Genomic DNA, 14,227 nt, shown 5'->3' on the forward strand with positions numbered 1-14,227 from the left:
CCCCCCCCCCATTGCTTTTGCTTCATTATGTGGCAAAGGGACACTCAGGCTTGCTTTATTACCAGCAGAAAACTCATGGACAGTGGGGGAAGTACTGCCTGAGAAACTTGCGTGGGTTTTGTGATAAGCTGGAAGGAAATGAAGATAGAAGTTAAGAGGCTTTCAAAGGGTTAAGTTTCCTTGCTGGTGGTTGAGTACCCATGGGTGGATGTGTGGTCACCCACACTCGGACCCCAACTGTTCTCCTGACTTCACTCCATCTGCAATCAGCCCCAAACCAGGATTAGTGGGGAGAGTGTCAGCATGCAAGAATCATTTATCAAGTGATGGAAAACTCATTTGTGTCCGGGAGTCCCTTGGCTGCACCAGCTGTCGTGAATGGAGCAGATGGAGAGCTGCAGGAACCCAACACCTCTGCAGATGGTCCCAAACAGAGCTGTGGCTGCCAGGGGCTGTAGGAACTTACTCCGCTTTAGTGGCTTTCTTGGGCTTGGGAGGAAACCTGCTAATCTCCTCCTTTTTGGGTTGGGAAACAGCTTTGGGGCATGAGTGCAGCTGTGACCTCTGCTGGGCATTCAGCCCTTGGCACCTGCTCTGCCATGAGCATGGATATTTCCAGAATTGTGGACTCTGACTGGGCATTGTGAAAGTGGGTGGGAGAAAACCACCTGTAATTGCTAGACAAGATGCAGCCTCTGTACAACACAGGGTGTTGCTCATGAGAGGTCAAATGGTATCCATAACCTTGTTATTTTCTTGTCTTGCAGCTGAGCTTGGTCCTGGCTCGATGCAACCCTCAATGCCACTATTTCCTCTGCTCCACAGAAGATAATTGAAGGATATTTCTCTTCTGGCTAATGTCAGTCCGCTTTGGTACAGCCTGACTCCTCTCGGGGTGTGAGCAATACCCCACATTGCCTTCAGATGGATGAAAGGAACTATATCAGCTGGCAAACCCTATCCCTGTTTTAACCTTCTGTGTGATTCTTTGGCCTTTTTTTTTTTTTTTTTTTTTTTAATCTGTCTCTGCTATGGAGATGGGAGGCTGTGGCTCTGTTTCCTCTCTTAAGTGTTGGAAGAGAGCGATCTGCTGCCCTGCTGAGCAGGCAAGGCTTTTGCTATGTGATAATGAATTTCTGCTTTTGTGGCCCTTGGTGGCTGAGTGGTGGCAGAGAGAGAGCTCAACAGCAACCTGGTAAAAGAACTGGTGTTTGAAAGGAGGGCAATGGGCAGATTTTGAGAAGACTGCAGAGAGAGTGTAAGGAGAGTGCAAGGACCACTTGTCACCCTATTGATGCCAGTTGTGGGTAAAGTCTTCCCCTGTTTACAATGCAGCCTCTGTTCCTCTACAACATCTGTTTTGAGGGACTTCTGTCTGTTGGTTTCTCTGTGTACATCAAATCACTTTCAACTTAGTCCTGTTTTTTTTGTTTAATTCCCAGATCATCCTTTAATCACAGTTCCATACCCATGCCAAAATGTTCCTGCCACTTTCCTGTCTCAACAGTGGCAACAGCAGCTTTGTTTCAAATAGCTGCTACCTATCTAAGATGGGTTGGAGGTCTCCTTTCCCAGGTGTGAGGAGTGTTGACCCCTGGTATTATCTCCCTTCTCTGGGAAAGTGATTTGCTTATTCTCTCACATGTGGGCTCCAGTGCCAGTGACTGAAACACTTCTGAAAGTCAGAGGTGGTGGGCACATTGATAACCTACTTGGAGCTGAACAGGATATCTGGGAAATGGCTGCTGCTCTTATGCTGGAAGCTGCCTTGGTGAAAGGGCGTCCTAGTGAATTGTTTGGGGAGGCCAAAGCTTGTTGTGAACTTGAGGAAACTGAATCCCCAGAGAGTGGCACTTCTGGCCTTGGGCCTGAGGTCTGCAAATCAGCTCCTAGGGCTGTTTCTGAACTCTCCCACTCCTTCATACTTCATGGTGTTAACATGTTCCCCCATCCCCTCTTTAAAATCTTATTCCTACTCTCTTCCCATGCCAACATAATTTTGCAAGTTGTTTCTACTCTCCTGGAGGGAGGACACATTGTCTCCATCCTGCATCAGTGTGCTTTCTGCTTAAATTTTGTGCCTCCTGGATTTTCCTCTTTTTGTAAGCATTTAATAAAATTTGAAGATGATGTTGTAATGATGGCAACTCTGAGAGTTCTTTTTTTGTGTAGGAGTTTCTGCAGCAAAGCTGTCTTCCAAGACTTTGCTACTCCCTGCTTGAGTGTAAAGTGGAGGAGAAGAAACATCAGTCTCAGTGATAAGAAGAAAAGAAGCTTGATATGCAGGAAAGGGGATTTCTCTGTGTCTGTCCCATTTTAGAAACTTGTCATTTTGCTGCATTTTTCTTTGGGGGGTAATTGGTGGTAAAACAGGAAGGGGTAGTGCTTGGGTTTAGAGATAGAGCAGCATGTAGAGACTTCTAGGGCATGGTCAGCTGGAAGCACAGAGCTTACCTCCCCAGGTAGTAGACCTGAGCAACATCACAGTCTGTAACCAAAATCCTGTCTCCCCTGCTTATCCAGCTTTGATAAGGTCAACATAGCTGTCTGTACTGGAACCCAGCATGCTAATGAGTTGATGACTCTATCTGGAACTGTCTAATGAAAAACCTTTTTATGGAGGTGACCTTCCAAGTAATAACACTGTTATTACTTGTGACAGTGAAGAGTTTCTGCTGTCCTTCCCTATGCTTTCCTAAAGTGTTAGGAAGAGGAAAGTTCACAGATAGCACTTGTTGCTTTTATCTTTCTACTTATTGGTACCCTTGTCCTTTCCATCTTCTGTTTCAGGCCCTGGAGGTAGGAATTCAAGGAGTCCATGTTCCTTAGAGCGCTGAGGAGAATGGACACCATCTGGCCACATCTTCTTCCCTTCAGCCCTTCCTCTGCCATGCTGGGATTTTCCAGTGAGGCTGGAGCAGTAATAGCGTGGGGGGTAGAGATATCCTAGCTTGAGGTGAAAACAGCACTACTTCACATGTGTGCAAACTGGTTGCTGCAATTTTTCAACTCTGTTCTGGGGTTGACTGGAGGAAAAGATGGCTGGAAACTTCTCCAGTTACTATTCTTGTGGCCTGCCAGTTTGGACAGCACAGATGAAGCTCCAGATGCTGCTTCTGTGAGAGTCCTTCTCGAAGGAGGGTTAATTTGTGAAGTATGTTTTCTCCACTTAAAGCCCACGTGGACCTAGGTGTGGTTTCAATAAACAACTGCAGTAATTCAGGTTCTGGTCACAGCAGAGAAGCGAGTGGGTTATGGGAGACCAGAGCTCTCTAGTGGTGGTCAGGAACCAGGGAAAGACCTGGCTTGGAACAGATGTGTGTACCTCTTTATGAGGTACTTAGATCTGCCAGAAGAAATGTTTCCACAGTTAAATTAACTTTTATGATATGCTGTTTCTCCTCCCAAAGTAACATGGTGTGCATGTGGTGGTGGGAGTGGCAGTGGGGTTACCAGAATAGTGAAACCTCCCTCCATCATGCCAAAAAGGAAAAAAAAAAAAAGATGCTGCAGCCCAGGTATACTGGATGTGCATTTCTGTATTTAAGAGGGGATGGAGACTCATTTCTCCAGTCAGCAGCAAACTGTAGGGACTTGTGGTGGTTTTTTGTTGCTCCCTTCACAAGAAAATGTGGCGTCGGTGAAGTGCTTCTGCTCATCTGTTGCTGAAATGAAAAGCTCCCACAGGTGAATTTGCTGGGGAGAAACCACGGCGTGTGGTGTGAAGTTACACTGTGACCTTTGCAAAGCCACCCTGCTTGCAGCTCTTCTGCTTGTCACTGGGACCTCTGCCCGCCTAGGAAGGGCTTCTGGGGACTTGCCCTGCTCGCGTGAGCAAAGGGCAGCAGGAGGGTGCCCCTCTGTAGCAGTAACCAGTCTGGTCTTACTCCATAGCTGACCGCTCCATATCTTTCCTACGTTCAGTTTTCACACCGCTGTGTTTTTTGCAGGACTGGCATGTCAGAGGCTTTCATTAGGAGACATTTGCTCAGACTGCTTCTGGGACTGCTATATTCTGAGCATAAGGGCAAACTAAGGTACTGAGTGAGTCTTTCTTGCAGGATTAGGTTTGCCCTCAGAGCCTGGTGGAGAAGAGTGATGCTTTCCTGGTCCCTGTATCTGCTGGTTGCCTGTGTCTCTGTCCCCTGTTCTGCCATGCTACCCCAAATTACTATTCCCTGGCAGTCTGGCCATGTCTGAGACAGTAGCTGGAACCCCCATATTACTGCTCTGATCTTGAGGCAGCCCTCAAGGTGTTGCTTCACTGTAGTTCCTTCCTTCTCCATCTTGGCTAGATTATGCAGCACAGGAACATCCCTTACAGCATCTGCTCTGAAATAAATGAGGGGGGCTATGGTAATACTGAAATGTGCTGCTTGTGGCAGGGTTCAGGGCTGCTTTTTTTTCCCAACAGGATTTTACAGATGGTTCTACACAAATGTTTGCAAGATGGAATTGAAAAACGTTGTAGTGCCTGTTTCCTGCAGGCCATAAACCAACATTATTTAAACTTGGGGAAAGCTTATCTGATGGATAACTCAAGTCTCTTTTGAATGTTACATTTTATGTAGCACTTGTTCTGTCTTGAGACTGTGGGCCAAACTTCATCTTGTAGTCTTTTCAGGTATAAAATAATTATAGGCTCATTTTTATGTCTATCCTAGTGTATATGTGCTCACTAAGTAACAGTTCTCTACTCAACCCTTGCAGCTCTGCACTGGGCCTACAGTGAGGCAATGGACACAAGAGTCTAGAGTTTCAAAATTACTTTGTTCCTTGAAATGTGTCTGCAGTTTCTGCTCTTTGGAAGAAAGGTCAGCCTCAGAGACACCTGAGCCTGAATGTCAGAGCTTTGCCTCCTGCCACCACCACCTTCAGGAAGGAAAATAAACAAGTTTAAAGAGCAGGGCAGCTATAAATAATGAGGTGGCAGCTGATATGCTGCTGAACAAGGTTCTGAGGTTGGTCCATTTCTAATTCTTGGCAGCTCAACACACTTTTCCTGATACTACATTACATACATACATACAGACGTATGTACATATGTATGTGTTTTAAAGCAGGTAAAGAATGAATCTCATGTTGGCAAGAAGTGCAATTGCAGCTACCCTTTACTTCAGTAGTGTTGACCCATTATTTACTATATATATGGGGCAGACCTGAGGTGACTTCCCTGTGCTTTTGCATTGAGTTCCCTCGGGGTTTAAGTTGCAGTGGAATGATTTGATTTAGATCAGAAATTTTCAGAAATGTGTCTCATCTCTTCTTGTTAAGTGATGGTTTAGCAACGCTAAAGACATGCATTCTTCATTCTTCAAATAAATAGAAAGAAGTATCATGGCCTTGGGGCTTCTGAGGATGAGGGGAGAATTGGGGCGGCGGGGGAGACTGAAGCAAAGTAAGGGGAAGATATCGTTGGGATTTATATGAGCAAGCACTCTAAAGCATGAAAGCAGCCATGTGCAAGTGTAATTACTCAATCAGAGGTGCTTGGCTGGGTAGGGAGGTCTTCCTCAAGGTTGCAGAGAGACTGAGTGGTTGCTGTGAGCACCTCAAATGGTCTCCTGCCTTGCTTACCTTCCCTGGGGACACCCCAAAACAGCAGCTGCAGGCATTGGTCCTGGCTCCCATCCTGTTGCTCAGTCTTCATCCCCACTGTCAGACTGTCTCATCCATTTGCGCATAAATAGCCTGAGAGTGAGACCCAGGCCATGTCTTGAATGGTCAAGCCTGATCCCTTATCTTTGGAGACGCATCTAGTCTAGATCTAGGGTGTCCAAGGACAGTCTCCTGAATCCCAAAGGGATTGTGCCCTAGATGTCTAAAGCAGATGCAGTGAGCACATCTCCCAAAGCAAACAATTGATGGAGAAACAATCTACCACAAAAATCAGAAATCAATATTGACTGAAGGAAAAGAAATTCACTACTTACTGATGTGTAATTTGTTTCCATCTGAAATCATGTGCATGTTGGGTGCATCGTGTTACTCGGTCCAGTTTATAAAATTAACAGCTGATTGTTCCTTCAAGATCATGTCAGATGCTGATTTCTTGTGATTTTTAGAGCCCTGTAGGTAAGTTCAAAACACCAGATGGAAAAGAGTGTTTACAGTAGCCACTAAGTACAAGCAGTTTCTCAAAAATAAATAAAGGGACTTTTTAAAAGCATGAAAATTTCCATCACCTAAAATTAGCATGAAGAAGGGCTATCGAGTAACACCACTGCATGCTCCTAACTTTGGCCCTGCGAAGCTCGGCATCTCAAGTACTGGACAGGTGAAGGGCAGATGATGGTGATATTGCCAGGACAGCTATTCTAGCAGAGTAGCTCCAGGCAATGAAACCAGCTGGAGGCTTTTCAAGTTGGCTGTCAGATTTACTGTTTTGCAAAAGTCAGGGTTGCTAAATGCAAATTTGGAGCTGTGCTTTAATTGTTACCTTCCCAGTAACGGAAGAAAGCAAATGCTGGCTCTGTCTCTGCTTGTTCCTGGCGAGGGACATGCAAGTGCAGAAAATGCTGCACTGGGAGCAGAGGGTGTTTGGAGTTGATTAGTATGGTGAATTTTATTTGGGGGTGTTTATGTGCAGTTTGACTCAAAGATCTGGTTCAAGACTGCTTAAGGGAGCCGGTAAGGATGGCACCGATGCCTACCTTTGTCCTGGATAACCTCTGAGTTTACCTGTGAGTAAATAACACTACACAGTTATTTACTGCCTCTTGGCCTTGGGAAATTTCATCCCTTTTTCCAGCTGACTGTTCAGGGTAGGCTTTGATTTTTCACAGCCTTTCAGGAGCCTTTAAGTGTGAATGTAAAGGCAGCTGGGAGGTTAAATATACTCATGGGAAGATGGGGACATATAAGAGCAGTTTTCTGGAGGTTTACAAAGCAGCTTTACACTCAGGTTAAGCTTGGCCTGTTTCATATGGCTTTTGAGATGCTGGTGAGCTATGCCACAAAGCCAGCTCTGAAGGCAAATTCTTGCTGCTTCTCCAGTACCACACTGCTAAGCCTTGCTGCTCACTCACCCCCTGTGCTAATATATCTCTAATCTGACTTGGAGTTACTGTGTTGTGGATCAAGGTAGCAAAGCATTTCCTACATCCATGAGGGTTGTGGCCCATCTGATGAGATCAGCTCTCATCAGGGAGGTATATGGCGGTGTTTTTGGGTTGGTATCAGAGGTGAGCTCTCCATTTGCTTTTTCCCTCTCTGCCTCCCTGATGACTGATGAAATCATGCCTGGCTCTGCAGGACATGCTGCTCTTTAGTGCAGTGCAGACCTGTGGAAGGATTGGAGAAAGGTGCTTGATCCTTCATGCAAATACCCTACTGCAATTAATTCCTGTTTGACTGATGGCTGTTTTTTAGGAGCACTAGTGACTTTGTCTCCAACACTGAAAATGTTGCTGGAAAAAAACACAGACAGTAACAACCAGAGCCAACCCAATAGGAAATGTAGACAGCTCCCCCCTCCCCCCATTATGAATAAGAATATTTCAACAGATTTTAAAAATGCCGAAGGATACCCTGTAACCTGCTCTGCTGCTGTCACCACTGCTGTCATGCCAGCCTAACACGTGTGTTTGCAGGATGTACTGTATGAATGAGGCAAAGGGTGAGCTTATGTTTGCACATGCTGAAGTAGGAAGTGTCCAGATCGCTTCCTGTTTCTTATGAAAAGATGTAGAGTTTCTGCTCTTACAGGCTGAGAGGAGATAGGATAGGGACAGATTTTCCTACCAACCGAGTTTCACAGAAGGGATGACACACTAGAGTCCTCCACAGAAGTATTGGTTGATTCCCTCCTACCAGATGCAAGTAGGAGAACAGCAGTAACTGGAAGGTGGATGGAGGCATACATAGGTCATTTGGTCACTAATAAGAGAAAGCTTGGTTGTTGCCCTTTATTCTCCTTTTTATGTCCCTGGACCTTTGAGACGTTATGAAGTCACCATCAGGAAAAGGTGTTGGCACCCTGAGGTTCCCCAGCCAAGATTCAGGTAGGTGAACCCAGAATTTGGCAATTATTTGCTCTGCCCTGTATCTGAGCAACTGCTGCAAGAGGTGCATCACTGGGCATGGCAAACACTGCACCAGGTCGCTTCTGGGGAAACAAGGGACAACCAAGGACAGAGATCCTGAGCCCAAATGCCATGCAGGTGGTATCAGAGGAGCCAGGGAGGAAAGATGGTCTTTGCTCAGCACATATGAGTTGTTTCACATTCCTCAGGATCCTGTTATCCCCAGTAAAATGACAATGGTCTGCTGATGCTTAGAGGAGCTGACTATTAAATTTTAGCCTATTCTGATCTCTGCTTGACTGGCTGCATAAAACAGGTCATTAGATTTTACTCAGGAACAGAAAATAATTAATTATATATATTCTGTCCTTTCTCTGAATGTACCTAGCCACTATCTGATCTGCCTTTTTATTGACAGCTATTTCAATTAACTTGGAAAGAGCGTTCAATGAACATAGGGCATCTACTCTAACCTTGAACTGCTGATTAAACCCCACTGCAGAATCCCTTTTTCTAGGGCAGGATAAAGAGAAGAAAGGGTGTGGGGGCAACTGGGTAAAAAATTTACTTTCCCTTCCCAAATGGCTTTTGTGATTCCCATTTCCCACCTGCTGTGAATCATGGTAAAATGTTTATAACTGAGTGTCACAAAGCAGAAAAACACATCGCCATCCTTTCCCTGTCAGCTTAATCAATGCATTTTTCTGGATACCTCCAATTATTTCAAGGCTAACGTCTGATTAAGTGGACAAACATGCCAAAACCAGAGTATCTGTATCATGCAAAAAAGTAAAATGTTGTTTTGAAAGTGTTCAAATAACTTTGGCGAGGAAGGGGAATAAACATTCAAACTGTGAATGATGAAACAACTCAAGTAAAACACAGTTTCCTTATAAATAAATTCACTTTGGATAACTCTAACAATTTTTCAATGACAAAGTGTCAGTGAAAGTTCCTCTGTGGCTCTACCGTGAAGGTGTAAGTGCAGTCATGGGCAAGATTGGATGAGGATGCATCTCTGGAGGTTCTTTTGCCTGACTCATGGGCCAAAGCAAGGCTTGCTTTGGAACTAGTTCCATTTGTTCAGCATTGGAGAGTAGTTGGTGCATAGGGATAGGCATTTATTTCAGAAATTGGGTCTCTCCTGGATTGTGAAAGAGTACCTGTTTAATGGAAGGATGTAGCTGATTTTATTTACAAACTCTGTAGTTTTTAATGAATGTGGGTAGGATTTCAGACTTCCAGGACTGTAGAGGTTTTCAGATGAACTTTTCCAGTGGTTTTTCAGCTCACTGGCTGGGCATTATCCAGCCATAGGAGGCAATGACCCATGAAAGTGCTGCCCACTGACTGGTGTGCAATGAGCTCAGGGAAAGGGTATTTTGGGGAAAAAACCCAGATCAAACAAAAAAAACCCACACACAAGCATTTGGCCAAACTGCCCATATTTACGCAGTTTGTAAAATTATCCTGCTAATGCGTGTGCATTGTATTTAAAGGCATCTCCCCCGAGATCACTGGTTGCTTCAATAGATCCACCAATGGCCTGAAAAGATTGCAAGGGCTGATTACAGCCTCTAGTTCCTGTTCAAGGAGGAACACTGGTTTGCTGTATCCTCTCCCAGGTGGGGAATGCTGTCACTGTAAAAGTATGCCAGGCTCTGGCTTGAGGTCAGCAGGCAGATGGACTTTTTGTGGTTTGAGACCCTGGTTCATGTCTGTGACCTGCATGTTTGCTATTTGGCCTTGGTGCTGTCTCCTCACCTGGCACCTGGTGAGAGGGGTTTCTCCAATAAGAGGTGCCTGACACTCACCTAACAAAATCGAATAGCTTTCAGTAGGCGTGCAGCCACAGCTGGGACCAGCCCTCCCTCATCTGGTCCATGTGATCAGTAGGGACTGGGAGGTAGCTGGTGCTGGTTTGCTCACTCTCTAGGGTGTGGCTGCACTGCAACGGTCCCAATAACCTTGCTGCTGATGCAGGGGGAAGAGATGATGTCAAGACAGCACAAAATGTATATCCTAGAGCAGGAGAATCTACAGTAGAGACAAAGCTGATGATAAAAATGTTACAGGTTGTGAATGAAATTGCTGTGTGATGGTATCCAGACGTGAAATAAGGAGTTGACATAGGGAATGTGTGAAAAGCACAAGGTGTGCAACTAATAAGGCATGAAATGTTGGAGAGGATTATAATTATGTGCTGAAGGGAATAGAGAGACCCACAAAGGGAAGAAAGGACAAACATAAATTGGGCTGTGGGGAATGAGCCTTGGTTGTGAACAAGGCGACAGCAGAGCAAATGGAAGATGTGTGCATCAGACAAGCTCTCTTTCCAGAGGGTTGGAGAAGGTACCCTCAGTCCCATGGGAAGAGGGAACCAGATCATGCTGGAAACAAGATGCATGACATGGATGTGTGCGCTCTTGAGAGAGGCAGCCCATAGGATGCACAGATGTCCTTTGGGACAGTACTGAGCAGAAGGGCCATGCTCACAGGGGGTGGTGGAGGGGAAGACAGAGCATGACATGATGTATGATGGATGCTGTCTGGAGCAGTTGCCTGGCATGTCCTGGTGAGTAACTGAGCTGAGCACAAGAACTGAGAGAATACTGCAGGCTGCAATGTTTGCATCTTATCTCATTATTTGAAAAGAGCGCGGTGGCAGAGAGAAGAGTCTGGTTACCTGTCCCTCCCATTGCTTGTATCAATGTCACGTTTGTCAAGATGCTTAGAGCGAAATTTGAGTGATGTGGAGCGCTCCACTGCCAGTGTGCACGAGCAGCACTGCTCTGGTGGAGGCTGTGCAACTCTGCAAGATGCTCGCACTGCCCCTGCCAAATGTCTGGCAGCAGGTGGGCCAGATGGACCCACGGGAGCGTTCAGGCCCACACCTGCCAAGAGCCACCCTGGTGTAAGGCCAGGCTTCCCATTCCCTTGCACACACACGGTTTTTTAACTGATTGATCCAGTCCCTGGCACTGAGTTGCGATGCCCCACCAGCAGCAGGGACAGCCTGTAACTGGCAGGCAGGCAAAGGCGACTGGTGAGTGCCGTTGCCAAAGTGGGTGCACCGCAAACATAATAGGAGAAACAGCTGGGATACCTTCCCCCTCCCCCCCCCCCCCCCCCCCCCCCCCCCCCCCCCCCCCCCCCCCCCGCCCCCTGAACATCCCCACTCTGCTGCTAGTTTGGGCAAATATGATATTTCTTGGAAGTATGCCCAGCTGGTGGATCACCTGAGGAAAATTAGCCAGTGGAAGGTACCACTTCTTGGCTGATTGGTGCTGAAAATGCAGCGTGAAAGCTGGTTTGCTGTGTTAGTGCTTTCAGCAGGGCTGGGGAGGGGGAGCGCAGGTGATGATACCAGGTCCGGCCGAGTGTTCCCACGCACACGCTGCTCCCCTCGGCAGCGCGGGGTGCCCTCCCCGCCTCCCCCACCCGGCAAACTCCCACGTGAAGCAAGGATGCTGAGGATGGATACAATGTCCCCCTCCCACCTGACAAGTAACAAAAGCATTGGCTGGAGCTGCGTTGCAGAAGGGAGGAGGAAAAGCTGTTGGGCAGTTGGAGAATGCAAGCTGGAGAGGAGATTTTAGCTCGTGCACGTTACCTGGTGAATGGGAAGCTGCAGTGCTGTGCTCCCACTCCACAGCTTTAAAAACTTGTCTCTACATCCTCGGTAGGGAACCCTTTCTTGAAAGCAGCAGGGAAAGAGTGGGCAGGAATCAATCTGTGACCTGGGCCAAAAATATCGCCTGCCCTGCAGCTCCCAAAGTTTTTCCTCTGCTCCTACAGGCTGGGAGAAAGGGGGTGCTGGAGCTGCCAGGCACACTGGAGGGCACACACTGCATTGCTGGAGAGCCCTGCCAAGGGGAGAGGGGCGGGAGGAAGGAGATGGGAAGCTGAAGCCTGTGAGATTTAGTGAAATGGAAACCGTGAACCAGAGAGTTGTGCGAGGCACTGCAATCCTCTGCTGGAGTAGCTGTGCAACTGTGGAGTGAGCTCAGGCAGCAAAACCACTCCAGGCACCCAGAGGATACTAGGTGGGGTCCAGCCATCTGGGGTTTGCCCTCCGTAGGAAGTCCTTACTTAAATAATGCTTTCATATCATGCTAAGAAAGGCTCTGAGCGTGGTGTGAGTCAACCAAGCTCTTTTGCTGCATTCCTGCTCTCCCGCTTTTTGTTCCAGGTCTCCTCAAGCCCTGGTGTGTGGCAGAGCCCTGACAGTCTTAGTGAGAGGGGGGTGAGCACAGCACAGCACTTGCACACAAATATGCACACAACACATGTGCTGTGTTCTGACTTCTCACACATCTGTGACTGCTGGTTTCAAAGAGAACTGGACACGGAAGGTCCATAAACCTTCCTCAGGTCCATAAACCTTCCTGCGGTGCAGCTGAAACTGTTTGCATGTGGAGGGGCAGCAGGGAAGAGCCCCTGCCCGGATGGGAGAGCAGAGGTTGCTGCTGAGTGTTGAGATTGCAAGAGCCAGGCTGCCATGACCAGGTTTTAAGCAGTGACCGTGCAACACGGAGCTGTGGGGCCCTACAATTTGTTTCTGAGGTGACTTTGCCTCAGATACCCCTCTCTGAGCTCTGCCTGCCTGGTGGGTTGTAAATATAGAAACATAAGCCCTGGAGTTTTTTTTCTCCAAACATGTCCCTTCCATCTTAGCATCATCTGTGCAATTCCTCCAGCTGCTCCTATACATGGTATGACCTTTTTTTCCCCCTTCCCTTGCTTCCCCCTCTATCTCATCCCCCTCCCCGCCCCATCCCTGCTCCCTTCCCTTCCCTGCCCAGCGTAGGGGAGTCTGGGGCCAATCGGCTCTTGCAGACGATCAAATGTCACTATAAGTTGAGAGCTGCATCACCTTGGGACGCTCGCAGATCCCAGCCTGCCCGTGGCCTTCCACAGGGAGCTTGGTCCTTCTCTCCGCTCCTCCAGGTAAGTGGGATCCCTGGCAAGGGGTGCTGCTGGGGGGTAACACTACAGAGGGGCTACTGGATGGTTTAATTAATGGTTTAAATGGAGAAAAATCAGGGAAGAATTGGGGTCCTCAGGATTTGGGATCTGGCACAGGATCCTAAGGAAAAGGCAATTTTCCTTCCTGGATTTGGCTGGGCATCACACAAATCTCATGTCACGCACATGAGAACTGAACTCTGAACTCTCAAGGATTAGTAGTGGGAGAACAGACCCTTCCAAAACTAAGCCGTGGGGCTGGAAATTAAGAGTTATCTCTTGGGACACTTGGGGAAAACTCCCTCCAGCAGCAGGAGGAAAGTGCTGACCTTCCCCCTCCTGTCACCCAGAGAAAGGGATGGCTGAGGCAGGAGGTAGAAGAGGCAGGGCTACTGGGGAGCTGCTGGCAGGTGAGCAGGGCTGTGGGGTGTGGGGGTAGAGGGAGATCTGAGAAACATAAATATGGTCATGCAAAACTATACCCTCCCACAGAAAAGAAGAAAATTGTGAATGTGAGTCACCCACACTGGGTGGTCATGTCAATGAAATGTGAAGGAGTTTGAAGCTGTGCATACAGGGAGCGTACCATCACCACTCTGAACATGTCCCCATTTATGTTTCTCAGGTCAGCTATTGGGTGGTGGGTATCCTACAAAGACAGGGGAGACACCAACACAGGTGACTCTCGTGCTAGCAATTTGTGCTGCTCGTGTAGGGGAGCTCCAGTGAGGCTGTAAGTGATTGCCAGGGCAGGCGCCCTTATGGGTGCAAGACCCAGGAAGGTGGTGGAGTGCCCACCCCTGGAGATGTTCAAGAGGTGTTTAATCTGGAACTGGGTGATATGATTGAAGGGCTAGAGTGGTAGTGCTGCTTTGATGGTTGGACTGGATGATCCTGTAGGTCTGTTCCCATGTTGATGATTCTAAGACCAGGGAAAGGGGGGATATAAGCTAAGCAGTGTCACTGGCTCTTTGTCCTCTGTCTTAGCCTTGTTGTTCCTAGAAAACCCTATGCAGGGAGATCAGACAGATCATACCACCCTGAAGACAAGGAAAAAGGGTACACCTTGGGATAGGGAATTGGGATTTTGCTATGTGTCAGTGGACCCTGCAGCAGCACTGTTTCAGCATCAGTGCTGTGGCAGATGCTTCACCTTCCAGCCCCTTTCTGCTGGAAAGTACTGAGCAGTTCAGAAACAAAGGGAGGAGGCAGAGGGATGGAAGAAATATATATTA

At 47.5% G+C, this 14,227-nt stretch overlaps 2 protein-coding genes across 3 annotated transcripts in view; one reads left to right on the plus strand and one right to left on the minus strand.

Moving 5' to 3' along the window:
* Positions 1-1,620, plus strand: part of LSP1 (lymphocyte specific protein 1) — a 49,479-nt gene extending 47,859 nt beyond the window's left edge. Inside the window, exon 11 of the mRNA XM_027888797.1 lies at positions 768-1,620. The gene's annotated coding sequence lies outside the window, so the exon portion shown is untranslated. The remainder of the gene's footprint in view (positions 1-767) is intronic.
* Positions 1-11,824, minus strand: part of LOC114059846 (proline-rich protein 33-like) — a 16,884-nt gene extending 5,060 nt beyond the window's left edge. Inside the window, exons 1-2 of one of the 2 annotated variants that reach the window (XM_027888744.1) lie at positions 11,638-11,824; positions 5,934-6,069 (exon numbers count right to left, since the gene is read on the minus strand). In XM_027888744.1, the coding sequence (XP_027744545.1) occupies positions 5,934-5,954 (21 nt within the window). In that variant the 5' untranslated portion in view covers positions 5,955-6,069; positions 11,638-11,824. Of the gene's footprint in view, positions 1-5,933; positions 6,070-7,747; positions 7,811-11,637 lie in introns of those variants that run through there. The other variant, XM_027888745.1, reaches the window with a different exon arrangement.
* Between the last annotated feature and the right edge of the window lie 2,403 nt (positions 11,825-14,227).

Source organism: Empidonax traillii, unplaced genomic scaffold (assembly GCF_003031625.1).
Source record: "Empidonax traillii isolate 1590-97213 ecotype Southwest subspecies unplaced genomic scaffold, ASM303162v1 scaffold245:size1430315, whole genome shotgun sequence".
NCBI lineage: Eukaryota > Metazoa > Chordata > Aves > Passeriformes > Tyrannidae > Empidonax > Empidonax traillii.